Source organism: Lycium ferocissimum, chromosome 3, assembly GCF_029784015.1.
Source record: "Lycium ferocissimum isolate CSIRO_LF1 chromosome 3, AGI_CSIRO_Lferr_CH_V1, whole genome shotgun sequence".
NCBI lineage: Eukaryota > Viridiplantae > Streptophyta > Magnoliopsida > Solanales > Solanaceae > Lycium > Lycium ferocissimum.
In genome coordinates, this window is record NC_081344.1 from 15,500,283 (window position 1) to 15,513,324 (window position 13,042).

The 13,042-nt window shown below is 41.3% G+C and overlaps 2 protein-coding genes across 2 annotated transcripts; both read right to left on the bottom strand.

The window, feature by feature from the left end:
* Positions 1 to 2,343: 2,343 nt before the first annotated feature.
* On the bottom strand, positions 2,344 to 4,998 carry LOC132048718 (uncharacterized). Its single transcript, XM_059439413.1, has 4 exons — positions 4,355 to 4,998; positions 4,053 to 4,252; positions 2,664 to 2,669; positions 2,344 to 2,561 (listed from the first exon to the last, which is right to left on the bottom strand). The coding sequence occupies exons 1-4, from the start codon at positions 4,996 to 4,998 to the stop codon at positions 2,344 to 2,346; spliced, it is 1,068 nt and encodes a 355-aa protein (XP_059295396.1).
* Positions 4,999 to 7,286: 2,288 nt separating this feature from the next.
* On the bottom strand, positions 7,287 to 9,124 carry LOC132048719 (uncharacterized). Its single transcript, XM_059439414.1, has 5 exons — positions 9,088 to 9,124; positions 8,642 to 8,989; positions 7,911 to 8,065; positions 7,686 to 7,850; positions 7,287 to 7,634 (listed from the first exon to the last, which is right to left on the bottom strand). Exons 1-5 carry the CDS (start codon positions 9,122 to 9,124, stop codon positions 7,287 to 7,289), a joined length of 1,053 nt encoding a protein of 350 aa, XP_059295397.1.
* Between the last annotated feature and the right edge of the window lie 3,918 nt (positions 9,125 to 13,042).

A 13,042-nucleotide genomic window follows, 5' to 3' on the forward strand; every position in this document is an offset into this window, starting at 1 on the left:
CATTCATCCAACATAGCTTGCAAACATCCCAAGAAGCAATTATTTATCTCACTTAATATGTCCCTTTTTAACATAATTATCATGTCATGAAAAGAACCAATCTCCAAGTCAATTCATAGTTATTGCATCTAAGTATTCATCAAAAATTTGAGGGGATTCCATTTTTTTTTTTTCATAAAACATCATTTCCTAAATCTTAGAAAAATTAACATGCAAACACAATAAGTGAACGAAACTAAAACTCACAACACACAATGGCCATTCAGACTTAACACAACATCCCAAGCAATTATTTATTGTACTTAATACTCTCATAATTACTCATCTATTCTACATTTTTTTTTCCTTTACATAAACATCTTTCCAAACATGCCAATTTTGACAACAAAAACCCTTTAGGAAAAGAACTCTGGCAAAGAAAAGCCGAGGGGGGCTCCTAAACACATATTTACACTCCCACCCCCAACAGAAAAATCAAGCACTATCCTCAGTGCATCAGTTATAAGATCAAGAAAAGGGAGTTGTACCTGGGTGCCCTAGGTGCTGTACACATCTCAAGACTGGCCTGCCTCACCAGGCGGATTACTACTTGACTCGCCTGATCGTCTCTGTGGCTCCACTAATGAATTATGGATGGCATGCTGCATCTCCTTTTCCTTCGTCTTCTTCAATTTCTTGGCCAGCTCCTTGGGATCCTCAGATGTCTCACGGACCCTCTTGCCTTTGTCTTACAAAAGGGATGCAGCATCCTCCTCATCTTCCTCAGACTCCATCAGATCCAACACCGGAATCGTACTTGGCAAAGTGGCACGTGGTGCTGGAACTGGCGCGGCTACTATACCTTGCACTTTAAATGCCTCAAGTCCTTCTTCAGACTCTTCAACTCACTCCTCAAAGATGCAAACTCCCCACCGGGTGCGGTCTGCTCTCAAGTCACCAATCTAGACTCAAATCCATCTAGTCTAGCCTGATATACCTCGTGCTTCTTCTGGAACTCCTCACGGATCTCTGTAGTAGCCTCCGTAATCAATGTCTCCACTATCTTAACCACCTTTGGTTTGAACTGTTGCATGATTCTCCCTATCTGTCTTTCAGCCTTTACTGCCTTGTATGCAATCTGACTATAGTTATCATGGCTGAAATTAAGCAACTCCAAATCTGGATCTTCGTGCTCGACGGACGGTGCCGATGGCGGCACCCCCGAGGAGGACTATGTGTGGACCGTACCATGAGCTGTCTCTCGCATGAAGATGGCAGGTGTATCTACCGTCTCGGCCGGCAGATCGTTACTCGTGGAAACACTGCGGGACACCCATAGTGGTAGCAGCAGGATGAGTAGCAGTAGCATCAATAGTAGGCTCGACTGGATCAGTCCCAAAAGCATGGCTCAGACTCAACTCGAATTGAGTGTCGTCATCATCACCGAATTGATCTGCCTCATTATCATCCTCGTCCGTAACCTTATTCTTCCTCCAATCTCCTACATGGACAGCTTTGATAGTGTTGTCCCATTTTGGAAGCTCAAATATCATCTCCTTTTACACAACTTCGTGATAAGACACGGGAATACCATGGATTGCTTGGGCTTGTGTGCCCTCACATGCAGCTCCTCAGCAATTAGCTCTCCAATAGCCATTGGATACTTTGACATAAAAGAGGCAATAGTGACTACCTGACTGGTCGAAAGGGTGTTGTCAGCCAAAGTTGGAGTGATCTGGTACCTAAACAACGTCCACCAAAACTTGGCTTCCGTCATTAAGAAACTTTTAGTAATCTTCACTCTCCCATCATCTGTCCATTTCTGCTTGCCTGGCTGAGATGTGATTGTAGCTGCAGTCCATTCCCTCGCTGACTTTTGTCTTTCCTTGTTCTCTTATTTAGGAATATGCTCAAGTCGGTAGGCGCAATATAATCATTGCCAAATAAAACTCTGTTGATGGCCTTAGAGGAAATATCAACCTTGGAGTTCCGGACGGTGACATTCTCCAACATAGGAATTTCATGCCAAGCGCGACTCGGCTTTTTTAGATCATTCAACACATCCCCATATGCAGCATAAAACTCCCTCACCACGTGTGAACAATACTCTCCTGGCTCGTGAGTGAAGACATCTAACTGATACATCCTGACGGTCTCGTCAATCCGTGGATATGCCGAAATACCCTCGAAAATCAACCGCCGCTCCTCAAATATGTTCCTCTGCGGCTTGCCCCTACTTTTTGTCCCAGCCATCCATTGGTCATATAACTCCTTTGAACCTTTGACCGAGAACCTGAGTTTTTCTTCCTCCAAATGTTTGGTCCGGATGGCTAATTTTCGACCCCCTGGTGGTGTATCAGAACCCTAAGCTTGGCTAGAACTTGGCTCCTCGGAGCCACTCTCTTGCTCAGTTTGTTGGGTCGCACCTTTGCTTGCTGCTTCCGCGTCAGAATCCCCCTCTTCAGACTGGGAGGCTTCAGACTCGGACCTGGACGGTGTCATGGTTGGGGGTGTAGATGTGCCTTGTGTGGGGGCCCTTTGAACCTTTGGTGGAGGTATAAATTCCTTTGTGGACTCGGACCCTGAATTTTTACTTCAGAATTGGAGGGTCTATCTCTCAATTTAAATTTTGAGCCCACTTGCTTTCTTGTGCCCCGCTTTCTTTGTAACATTTATTTTCTGACCTATTCCTGCAAAAGATACATCCTATTAGTTACTATGAAACAACTAAACAAAAGTGAAAAAAAAAGAACTGTACAAAAAAAAAACTATGTTATGTTTGTGACCGTAAAGTTAAAATACGGACCGTAAAGTGAAATACGGTCCGTAACTCAGGTCGTAATGTGCCATCTTTTATTTTGGACTTCAATGTTTTTTTGGCTTTTCAATATAACGACTAAATATGGACCGTAAAGTGAAATACAGTTCGTATTATTTGTTTTACGAAGAAAACTTTTTTGGGTGTTCAAGAAAACAACATGTGCATCAATTTATCATGGTTTCACATTTTTTATGGGGTTGGGTTACTCAAAATTCACCCAATTTCATACCAAATTCTTTACAAGTACTCATGGTTCATGCTTTTGGTGGGCATAACAAAACCTGGAGTTTGAAATTCAAGGTTTGGAATGCCCTCCAACCTATTTGGGTCTTAGTAACAAACTTCCCATGAGAATTACAATCTTAGAAGAACATTACCCCAATACAAGATCATTAACCAAGAATAAAATTCACAAAACCCTAGTTTAATCAACACCCAAAACTATTTCATACCTAAAGTGAGTAAATTAAGAGTGGATAGTGTCAATCATACCTGTAATGATGAATAATAGATGACAACCTTGAAGAAATTGAGAGAAAAATCAACAATGAGCAATTAAACCTAGGGCAGAGAGATTAGGGTTTAGAATTTTGTGAAGATGGATGAATTTGAGAGTGTATAATGGTGTATTTATGGAGATGGGGGGTGGAATATCATGGGTTTGTGAGTGGAAGGTCGTGGGTTTGGTTATTGAAGAGTGGGAGTTATGTTTGAAGTGGTGGGAATATGAAAAGAGGCGGTACTTATGACTTCTCTCCTTCTCTGCCCGTTATTTAAGTGATTGCCCATTAATTTTTTTTTCAATCACTAAATACTGTCTGTAAAGTGAAATACGGCCCGTATTTAATGATGTTTGTTGAGACAGTGCACTGTGTTGTGTCATGAAGGATTACGACCAAGTTTACGGGCCTTATTTTGAAATACGGTCCGTATTCCATGGTCGTAATTTTTCATGTTACAATACAGTGCTAGTGTTTTGTTATATTGTTAAATATGTGTTGTTTTACGCCCTGTATTGTGAAATACGGTCCGTAAATCCAAGCTGTATTTTGCAATGTTGCAAAACAATCTATCTGATGCTTAACTTACCTGTTATTCATCAATGTTTTCTGCAATATAGTCCTACACCAAAACAAACGTTACCCTATATGTTTTTTTTTTGTAAGAACAAAAGAAAATAAACATTACACTTGGGTTGCCTCCGAAGAAGTGCTTGATTTAATGTCGCGGCACGACGGTGGTACCAATTTACCCTGGTCGGCATGCACCGGGTCAGCATTCGTTCCAAGGTGCTTCAACCGGTATCGGTCAACAATTCTATCCCCATCAACCATTCCATGATAGTGCTTCACCCTCTGCCCATTCAACTTAAATGTCCGAGTTCCATCTCCGAACTTCAGTTCAATCGCTCTATGGGGTGAAACACCTACCACCTGAAACGGACCAGACCACCTTGATTTTATCTTGCCCGGTAGCAGCTTTAATCAACAGTTAAATAGCAAGACAGGATCACCCTTATAGAATTCTCTCTTCAGGATTTTCTTATCATGATACTGCTTCATCCTCTCTTTATAAAGTGCTGCACTTTCATACGCCTGGTACCGAAATTCATCCATCTCATTGAGTTGAAACAACTTGAGTTTGGTCGCCTCTTCCCAATCCATGTTCAATTTCTTCAAGGCCCACATAGCCTTATGTTCAAGTTCAACCGGCAAGTGACAAGCTTTGACGAAAACAAGCTTGAAGGGTGAAGTTCCAATCAAAGTCTTAAAGGCAGTCTGGTAAGCCCATAGAGCATCATCAAGCTTGCAAGCCCAATCAGTTTTGTTTGCATTCACGGTTTTAGCTAGAATACTCTTAATCTCCCGATTGGAGACTTCAACTTGCTCACTTGTCTGAGGATGATAGGTTGTGGCCACCCTATGTTTAACACCACACTTCTCTGTCAATCCCGCGAAGGTTCTATTGCAAAAGTGGAAACCACCATCACTGATTATAGCCCTCGGAGTACCAAATCGAGTAAACACGTTCTTCTTTAGGAACACCATAACACTCTTAGCCTCAATGTTAAGTAAAGCCACCGCTTCTATCCATTTTAATACATAGTCCACCGCAACCAAGGTATACTTCATGCCACCAAAGCTCACAAAGGGTCCCATAAAATCAATCCCCAAGACATCGAACACCACCACTTCCATCACAAAATTCATAAGCATCTCTTGCCTTCTGCCTATGCTCTCTTACCTCTGACACTGATCACAAGACCGCACCAATAGATTTTCTTCATAAAAGATAGTCGGCCAGTAGTAACCGCATTCAAGAACTTTAGCAGCAGTGATTACTTAAGACTATGATAACCTCCAACTGGAGAGTCATGGCATGCCTTTAGAATCGCCATCACTTCACTTTCACAAACACAACGCCAAACAATGTTATCAGCGTATGTTTTGAACAAGTATGACTCGTCCTAATAGTATTGACGAGAATCCTGTAAGAACTTCTTCTTTTGGTACGCCTTGATCTCCTCTGGAACTATGCATGTCACCAAATAGTTGGCAATGTCTGCATACCATGGTGCCACTTCCATTGACACAGTTAACACTCTCTCATCTGGAAATGAATCATCGATATCTAGCTCATTCGTTGGTCTCCCGGCTTCTTCAATCCTAGAGAGATGGTCAGCAACCTGATTCTCAGTTCCCTTGCGGTCTTTCACCTCAAAATCAAACTCTTGCAGCAGCAGCACCCATCGAATCAATTGCGGCTTCGCTTTCTTCTTTGCCATCAGGTATCTCAATACAGCATGATCAGTGTATATCACGATTTTGGACCCCGACAGATAGGGTCGAAACTTCTCAAAAGCAAAAACTATCACAAGCAGCTCTTTCTCCGTCACTATGTAATTTATCTGAGCAGCATTTAATGTTCTGCTTGCATAATAGATCGGATGCATGATTTTTATGTCTCTGACCAAGCACAACACCGATAGCAAAGCCACTTACATCACACATCAATTCGAAAGGCAGAGACCAGTCAGGAGAAACAATAATAGGGGTTGTGGTCAACCGCTCCTTCAATTCATCGAATGCCTTTCGGCACTTCTCGTCAAATTCGAACTTAGCCTCTTTTTCAAGAAGCTTACATATCGAGTTACCGATTCTTGAGAAATCCTTGATGAAATGCCTAAGAAACGGGCTTGTCCCAAAAAGCTCCGGACACCCTTAACTGAGATAGGCGGAGGAAGCTTCGAAATCACATCAATCTTTGCTTGATCGACCTCAATCCCTTTTTCAGAGATTTTATGCCTAAGGACTATCCCTTCCTTCACCATAAAGTAACACTTCTCCCAATTCAGCACCAGATTAGTCTCCTCACAGCGTTTAAGTACTTGACCCAGATTGCCAAGACAGTCATCATAAGAATCACCAACAACCGAGATGTCGTCCATAAAGACCTTGAGAAAGTCTTCTACCATATCAGAGAATATCAATATCATACACCATTGAAAGGTAGCCGGTGCATTGCAAAGACTAATGGGCATTCTGCTGAAAGAAAATGTACCATACGGACAAGTAAAAGTCATCTTCTCTTGATCCTTCAGGGCGACGTTGATCTGATTGTAGCCTGAATACCCATCAAGGAAGCAATAATAAGATCACCCTGCTAGCCGATCAATCATTTGATCAATAAAAGACATAGGGAAGTGATCCTTACAAGTGGCAGTATTAAGCTTGCGATAGTCCATGCAAACTCTCCATCCGGTTACAGTCCCCGTCAGATCAGCTCATTCTTTGCATTAGGCACTACTGTGATGCCGCCCTTTTCGGAACACATTGGACTGAGCTCACCCATTTACTGTCAGTAATCGGGTAAACCACTCCAGCATCTAACCATTTGATGATTTCTTTCTTGACGACTTCGTGTATTTCTCATTCAGTCTCCTTTGATGCTCCACACTCTGCTTGCTATCCTCCTCTAACTGGATTTCCTCGAATGTCTTCTATGGTCCAACCAATAGCACGCCTATATTCATGCAATACCTCCAAAAGTCTCTTAATCTACTTCTCATTCAGTAATCTTTGAAACAATCACTGGAAATGTATTATTCGGATCAAGGAACTCGTACTTCAAATGTGATGGGAGCTGCTTAAGCTCAAGTTTCGATGCTTCAATGATTGAAGGCTTTGCTGGAGGAGTTGTTCTATTTTCCAGATCAAGATTCAGCTTCTTTGGGTGGTAAGAATATGAACCCAACCCCACAAGCGAATTAATTGTCTCCGCATATCCCTCCATGTCTTCAGCATCAAAGTTTACAAGAATACCGACGAAGCTTCTCCCAAAACTTTCTTCTTCCATCTTGAACTCCACAGCTTCATCAACAACATCAAAAGAATCAATCATCGAAATGCTCTCATAAGCACTTAGTAACTTCATCCCCTTACTTGCCTAAAAAGTAAATTCCTCATCGTTGACTCTGAATTTGATTTTATTTTTTTTTCGAATCCATCAGAGCTCTTCCCGTAGAAAGGAAAGATCTCCCCAGAATAACGGGAATGTCTCGATCAACAGCATAGTCAAGAATCACCAAATCAGCGGGTAACATAAATTCACCAACCTGCACAAGGACATCATCAACCACGCCAACAGGCTTCTTAATAGATCTATCAGCCATTTGTAACCTCATAGCAGTCGTCCTTGGCATCCCCAAACCTGATTGCTTGTAGATAGCAAGTGGCATCAAATTTATACTCACCCCATTATCACACAGAGCACGAGCAAAATCATGGTACCCAACCGAACAAGGAATGGTGAGCACCCCAGGATCTCTATTTTTCTAGACAGTAGTTGTTGAAATGATGGAACTATCAGTGTGAGTCAAACTTACGGTTTCATGCTGCACTGTCTTCTTCTTGGTCAACAGGCCTTTCAAGCACTTAGCAAAATCGGGCATCTCTTTGACAGCTTCCAAGAAAGAAAAATTCAGAGACAATTGCTTCAGCTGATCATACAATTTTTTGAACTTAGCACCTTCCTTCTTCTTTACCAACCTCTGAGGAAAGGGAGGTTTAGATTTGAAAAGCTAAGTCAAAGGGCGGAGAGCCCCTTTCACAGTTTGCTTGCTCTTATCATCAGCCTCCTTCAAAATTTCTGGAATATCAGCAACTTTCTCATCATTAGGATTCTCTTCAACAATAATGGATACTCTAGACTGCACCTCTTCCTCTTCATCAATCTGCTCGAGATCAACAACCTTCTTTTCAGCACCTTGGAGTACTTTACCACTTCATGTACTAATGGCAACCACACGGTCTACACCGCTTCCCCCATTCTTCGAATTTGGAATAGTGTCACTAGGAAAGCCTCCCTTTTTAGGAGGGTGCTGCTATCTGAAAATATCACGCATCTGTGACTCGACTTTCTAAATAGCTACTGTATGGGATCCCACTGTCTCTGTTACCCCAGATAGCGTCCTTTCGGACTTGGTTTGATGTGCCAGAACCTTCTCAAGCATTGCCTCAATCCTCGAACTACCTTGCTCTGTTGACTGGACTTTCGGTGGAATGTAAGGATTGGAACTCTTATTCCCAAAATTGTTATTGTTGTTGTAGCTCCCTTGGTTCGTACTACCATAATTATTAGTGTAGTTTCCTGGATTGTTGTTATTGTAGGTACCTTGGCCCTGCTAAGGTCTCCATTGATTCTGATTCTAGTAACCCCCTTAGTAATTCTGTCATTAATAACCCCCTTGAGAGTTGTTCACATAGTTGGCATTTTCCACCTGCATAGGAGGTCCCTCGTGATATGGACCATCCTGGACTTAGTACATCCCCTTCGGCATACCTAACTCATCTTCGCAAATATTCACCTTCTTGATCTGGGTCTCATCAAACTTCTTGGTCTGCAAAGAAATATTTGTAGCAATCTGAGCCAATGGTTGCTGAGTATCTTGATTCTCCTTCACCATATTTTGGATCATGACACTACCATAGGGTACAACATCAGTATTGTTCGAGTGCCAAGCCTGATTGTGAGTAGTCAGCTTGTTAAGTATGTTAGTCACTCGAGTGTAAGATTTATCCATAAAACAACCATCAGCTGCTTTGTTTGCAATTGATTGCGTCACGGGATCCAGCCCTCGGTAGAACTTCTCCGTTAATATGTGATCTGAAAACCATGACTTGAAAACTTCTGCAGATATTCTTTAAATCTCCCCCAAGCTTCATATAATTGTCCCCCCGGTCGCTGCTTGAATTCATAGATTTTGTCCCGAATCTCAGCCTTCTTACTAGGAGGATACCACTTCTTGAGAAAGACTGCTACCATCTCTCTCCATGTAGTAATAGAATTTCAGGGCAGCTTCTCAAACCATGCTATTGCATCTCCAGCTAAGGAATATTTGAAAAGCCTCAGCCGAATAGCATCCTGTGAAACGTTGCTTTGGATATGAGGAGCACATACATCCACAAAGTTCTGCAAATGGCGTTGAGGGTCATTCTCGGTAAAATTCTGAAAGTAGCCCTCAACCTTCAATAACTGGTAGAGAGAGGAGTCAATTTTTACACTTGTAGCCCTAACCCGAGGATGAACAATAGAAGATGTATAGTCCTACTCAGCAACAAGATCAGCGAAGACATTTTCTTCATCTGTTTCATTCTCGTGCTCATTCAATCGACCACTCTAGTTACCAGCTGCTACACGTAGGTTTCGCAGAATCTGATTCATGTTCACCTGGTTTACAAGGAATAGCAAACAAGGTGTGATGGAATAAGAAAAAGATTTCAATCAAAGCAGACATTATTTAGTAATTTCAAAACTGTATTCCCCGGCAATGACGCTAAAATTTGACACGGTCAAATTACACCTTTTATTAGCGTAAACTGAACAATGTCAAATATAGTAACCCAACAAGGTTGAGGTCGAATCCCACAGGAAATATGGTGTGAAAAAGTTACTAAAATCATAGAATGCTTAATTTGGATCTAATGTCTTAATCTGATAATTTTGGTAAAAGTTGGTTGTTTATGACTAATAGCTAACTAATTTTTTTGAATTGTAATTTAAGGTAAAAGAAACCAATGTTGTGTCCCCTTTAGATGAAGTGTATGATCATGGGTATTGATCTTGAAATACTTCTAATTGATCGTTATATGAATGCACTTAACCTCTATATGAATCTCTACTATTTCCCAATAAATAAAGATTTTCTCTTTCTATAATTTTCCCAAATATAAGAAAGTGAATATCGAAGAATGGTTAATTATGCCAAGTAAATTCTTCTTATTCCTAAGTGAATTTATTAAATAAAGGTTAAAGCTTTGAGTTCTTATTATTTATTCTTACCAAACCCTAATTATTTTGCCAATATGGCTTTAATCAACGTTTGCAACCATTAATTATGAATGAAGAATGAAGAATAAATAAATCCTAACAATCCATTATGTGTATATTAATCACAAAACACCCATCGTTGGGTTCACAACCCTAGTAAGGGTGTTTATCTACTCATGACAAAGAATAAGAAACAAGAAATTGAAGAATTCATAGTTGCTTACTTTTGATGTAAAGAGGAATTAATAATACTTGAATTGATGTTTCGTATCTCCAAAATCAAGAGAGTATTTAATGTCCTAAGCCAAAAGTCAAGAAATAATAACTGATGATAAATAAAACCCCACATTGGGCTATTTATAGGTTTTGAAAACATAAAAGTTACAGAATTACACATTGGTCCCCATCGACATAAAATACAGTCCGTATTTCACATTACGGACCGTAAACTAGGTTTACGCCTTGTCTCCCTTCAAAATCTGGGCAATTGCAACATCTTATATTACGGACCGTATTTTGATTTACGGTCCGTATTCTGCTTGGTCGTATTTCAACTTGTAAAATCTCTACTTTCTGCCAAGTGTCTTCATGTTAAATACACTTTGAAATACGGACCGTAAAGTGGAATACGGTCCATAAAAGTTGTTCGTATTTTAACATCTTCTCAGCATGACTTTCTATTTCAGCTTAACTTTAATTACGCCCAAGGAATACGGCCCGTATTTGAGAATACGGCCAATATTTTGTCATCAAGGCCAAATTCTGCACTTTAACAGTTTTCATCCCAAAATTGCTCCATTACCTGAAAAACACTAAAAACATATTAAATTGCTACTAACTTGCTTAAAAACAAGTAAAACTTCTCATAAAAAGGCCTTAGATGTGCCATAATAAGACTACAAACTTTAGTAGGTGTTGTAGGCCTTGGCTAAGTCTTTATAGCTTGATCTTAAAAGATTTATCCTTTGAATACCATCAAGTGAAATAATGTGCCCCGGAAAAGCACGAATTCAACTTGAGAACTCACACATTTAGAAAATTTTGGCATATAACCCAGAGGCTTTGAAGAATTCTAAGGATAAAATGTAATGATCTGCATGCTCTGTCTTGGTTCGAGTATATGCAGGGATGTCGTCGATAAACACAACCACAAATGAATCTAGGAAAGGCTTGAATACACTATTCATCAAATCCATGAATACAATAGGTGCATTAGTCAACCGGAGAACGATATTACCGAAATTCAAAATGACTATATCTAGTTAGAGCTATCTTGAAGATAATAGTTTCTCTCCAACTCTTGCATTGATACCGAATCATAAATCTATCTTTTAGAACCATTGGCCCTTGCGTCAAATAAATTCTTCTTGGGAGTGGATATTTGTTCTTTATTGTCCCTTTTTTATCGTATGTAATCAATACATTGGACCCATTTTTTCTTTTTAAAAAACAAAGGCCCCCCCCGGGGGGCAAACTGGAAAAAACCTTTTTTTAGCAAATCCTTGATTTGCCCCTTAATTCTTTCATCCGGGAGCCTTCGGGAAAATAGATATTGGTTTAGTATACGGTAACACATTAATGGCGAAATCAATCCCCCGTTCGGGGGAAAAAGACACGGCTCGTGGGCCATCGGAAACTCATTCACTCGGGACGTTGAAGAGTCGGCGACTTTTCCCTTTTCTTGGACTCGGACAAAAGAAAATATCCTTTAACAATCTCTTTTTTTCCGAATGGAAAAAAACCACCTCTCAAAAAATTTTTTCCCTTTCAGAACTAGTTCTCCGGGGTTGGAAAACGATCATTTTCGTTCTACAATCAACTTGGCATAAAAAGGGCCCCAAAGTGATCCCCGAATCAAAATCTCCAAACTATTTAAATCGCCTAGTATGACGGTCGAAAACTACTACCACCATTTTTTTCTCTCAACTATCAGCGTGGGGTGTAACCCAAAAGGTTAATCGACTCAAGTTTCCCAAAACGGGGAAATAAAGGAGTAACTATGACAACGCAGAACATGGATCAATCAGCTATTTATAAAGAAAATCGAAAATTCGAACCATCGGGGGAGGACTCAAAATCCCACGTCCGGCCAGTGTTAGATACGGTGTTGAGGACCGCTCGTTTGGACGCTCCTCCCCTGCCCCCACCACGGCTGGGTTCGGAGACTTGCCCGGGGTGTCAAATGATGAAGAACTCTGGGGTCCCGGGGGGACCATCCTCTTCCCCTCTCGTAGGGGTCAAATATAATATGGCCCGGGCCGTGGCAAGAAACATCAATCTTGGCCTTTCCCCGTGTAACACCACCTTTTAGTCCCCGTGGGGCGGCATCGCCTTCCCCCATACTAAAAACCCGAAACTCGGAACTCGCCTGTCCCCCGGGAAAGAATAGGTCGATCAAATCTTTTCCCAAAAACATGGAGGTGCCTAAATTTGAATCGGTCCTGAAATTTTGCCCAAACCCCCTTTTAATTCCCAACGGGGAGGATGGGCCCCCTTTTCTATCCTCTATCTCTCCCTCCTCCTGATGGTCCTCTTCGGGCATGGGCGATATGGTGTTCCTTCTAAACGGGGATTGACCCCCGGGCCGCCCCGACTCGCATTGAAGACCAGGCATGGGAAATCCAATCCTTTAAATGGAGGATGACCAAGAGCATTTGGGCCATGGAGACACACAACCCCCAAGAAGGCCTATGAAGTATGGAAAATAGCTTGGAGGGAATGAGAGAAAAGTAAAAAAGAAGGCCACACTCAAAGTGGCTAAGTCGCAAAGGAGAAAAGCAAATGTGGCTGAAAGTGCAAAGAAGGGCCATGGATACAAAAATCCCCAATTTCAAGCGAGGCTTGGATGATGGCTTTTGTGCAAGAGGAGCCTTTTCGGATTTCAAGCCCAAAATCCATGCAACAAGGCCCCCT

Bases quoted from the DNA above. Each gene is read 5' to 3' on its own strand.
- LOC132048718 (XM_059439413.1), bottom strand. From the start codon at position 4,998: ATGGAAGTGGTGGTGTTCGATGTCTTGGGGATTGATTTTATGGGACCC. The intron at 4,253-4,354 runs GTATCATGATAA...GATAAAATCAAG, and splicing joins TATAAAGAGAGGATGAAGCA to GTGGTCTGGTCCGTTTCAGG.
- LOC132048719 (XM_059439414.1), bottom strand. From the start codon at position 9,124: ATGGTAGCAGTCTTTCTCAAGAAGTGGTATCCTCCTA. The intron at 8,066-8,641 runs GTATGCCGAAGG...AAGTACTCCAAG, and splicing joins TATTTGCGAAGATGAGTTAG to GTGCTGAAAAGAAGGTTGTT. The intron at 7,635-7,685 runs GTAAGTTTGACT...ACTACTGTCTAG, and splicing joins AGACAGTGCAGCATGAAACC to AAAAATAGAGATCCTGGGGT.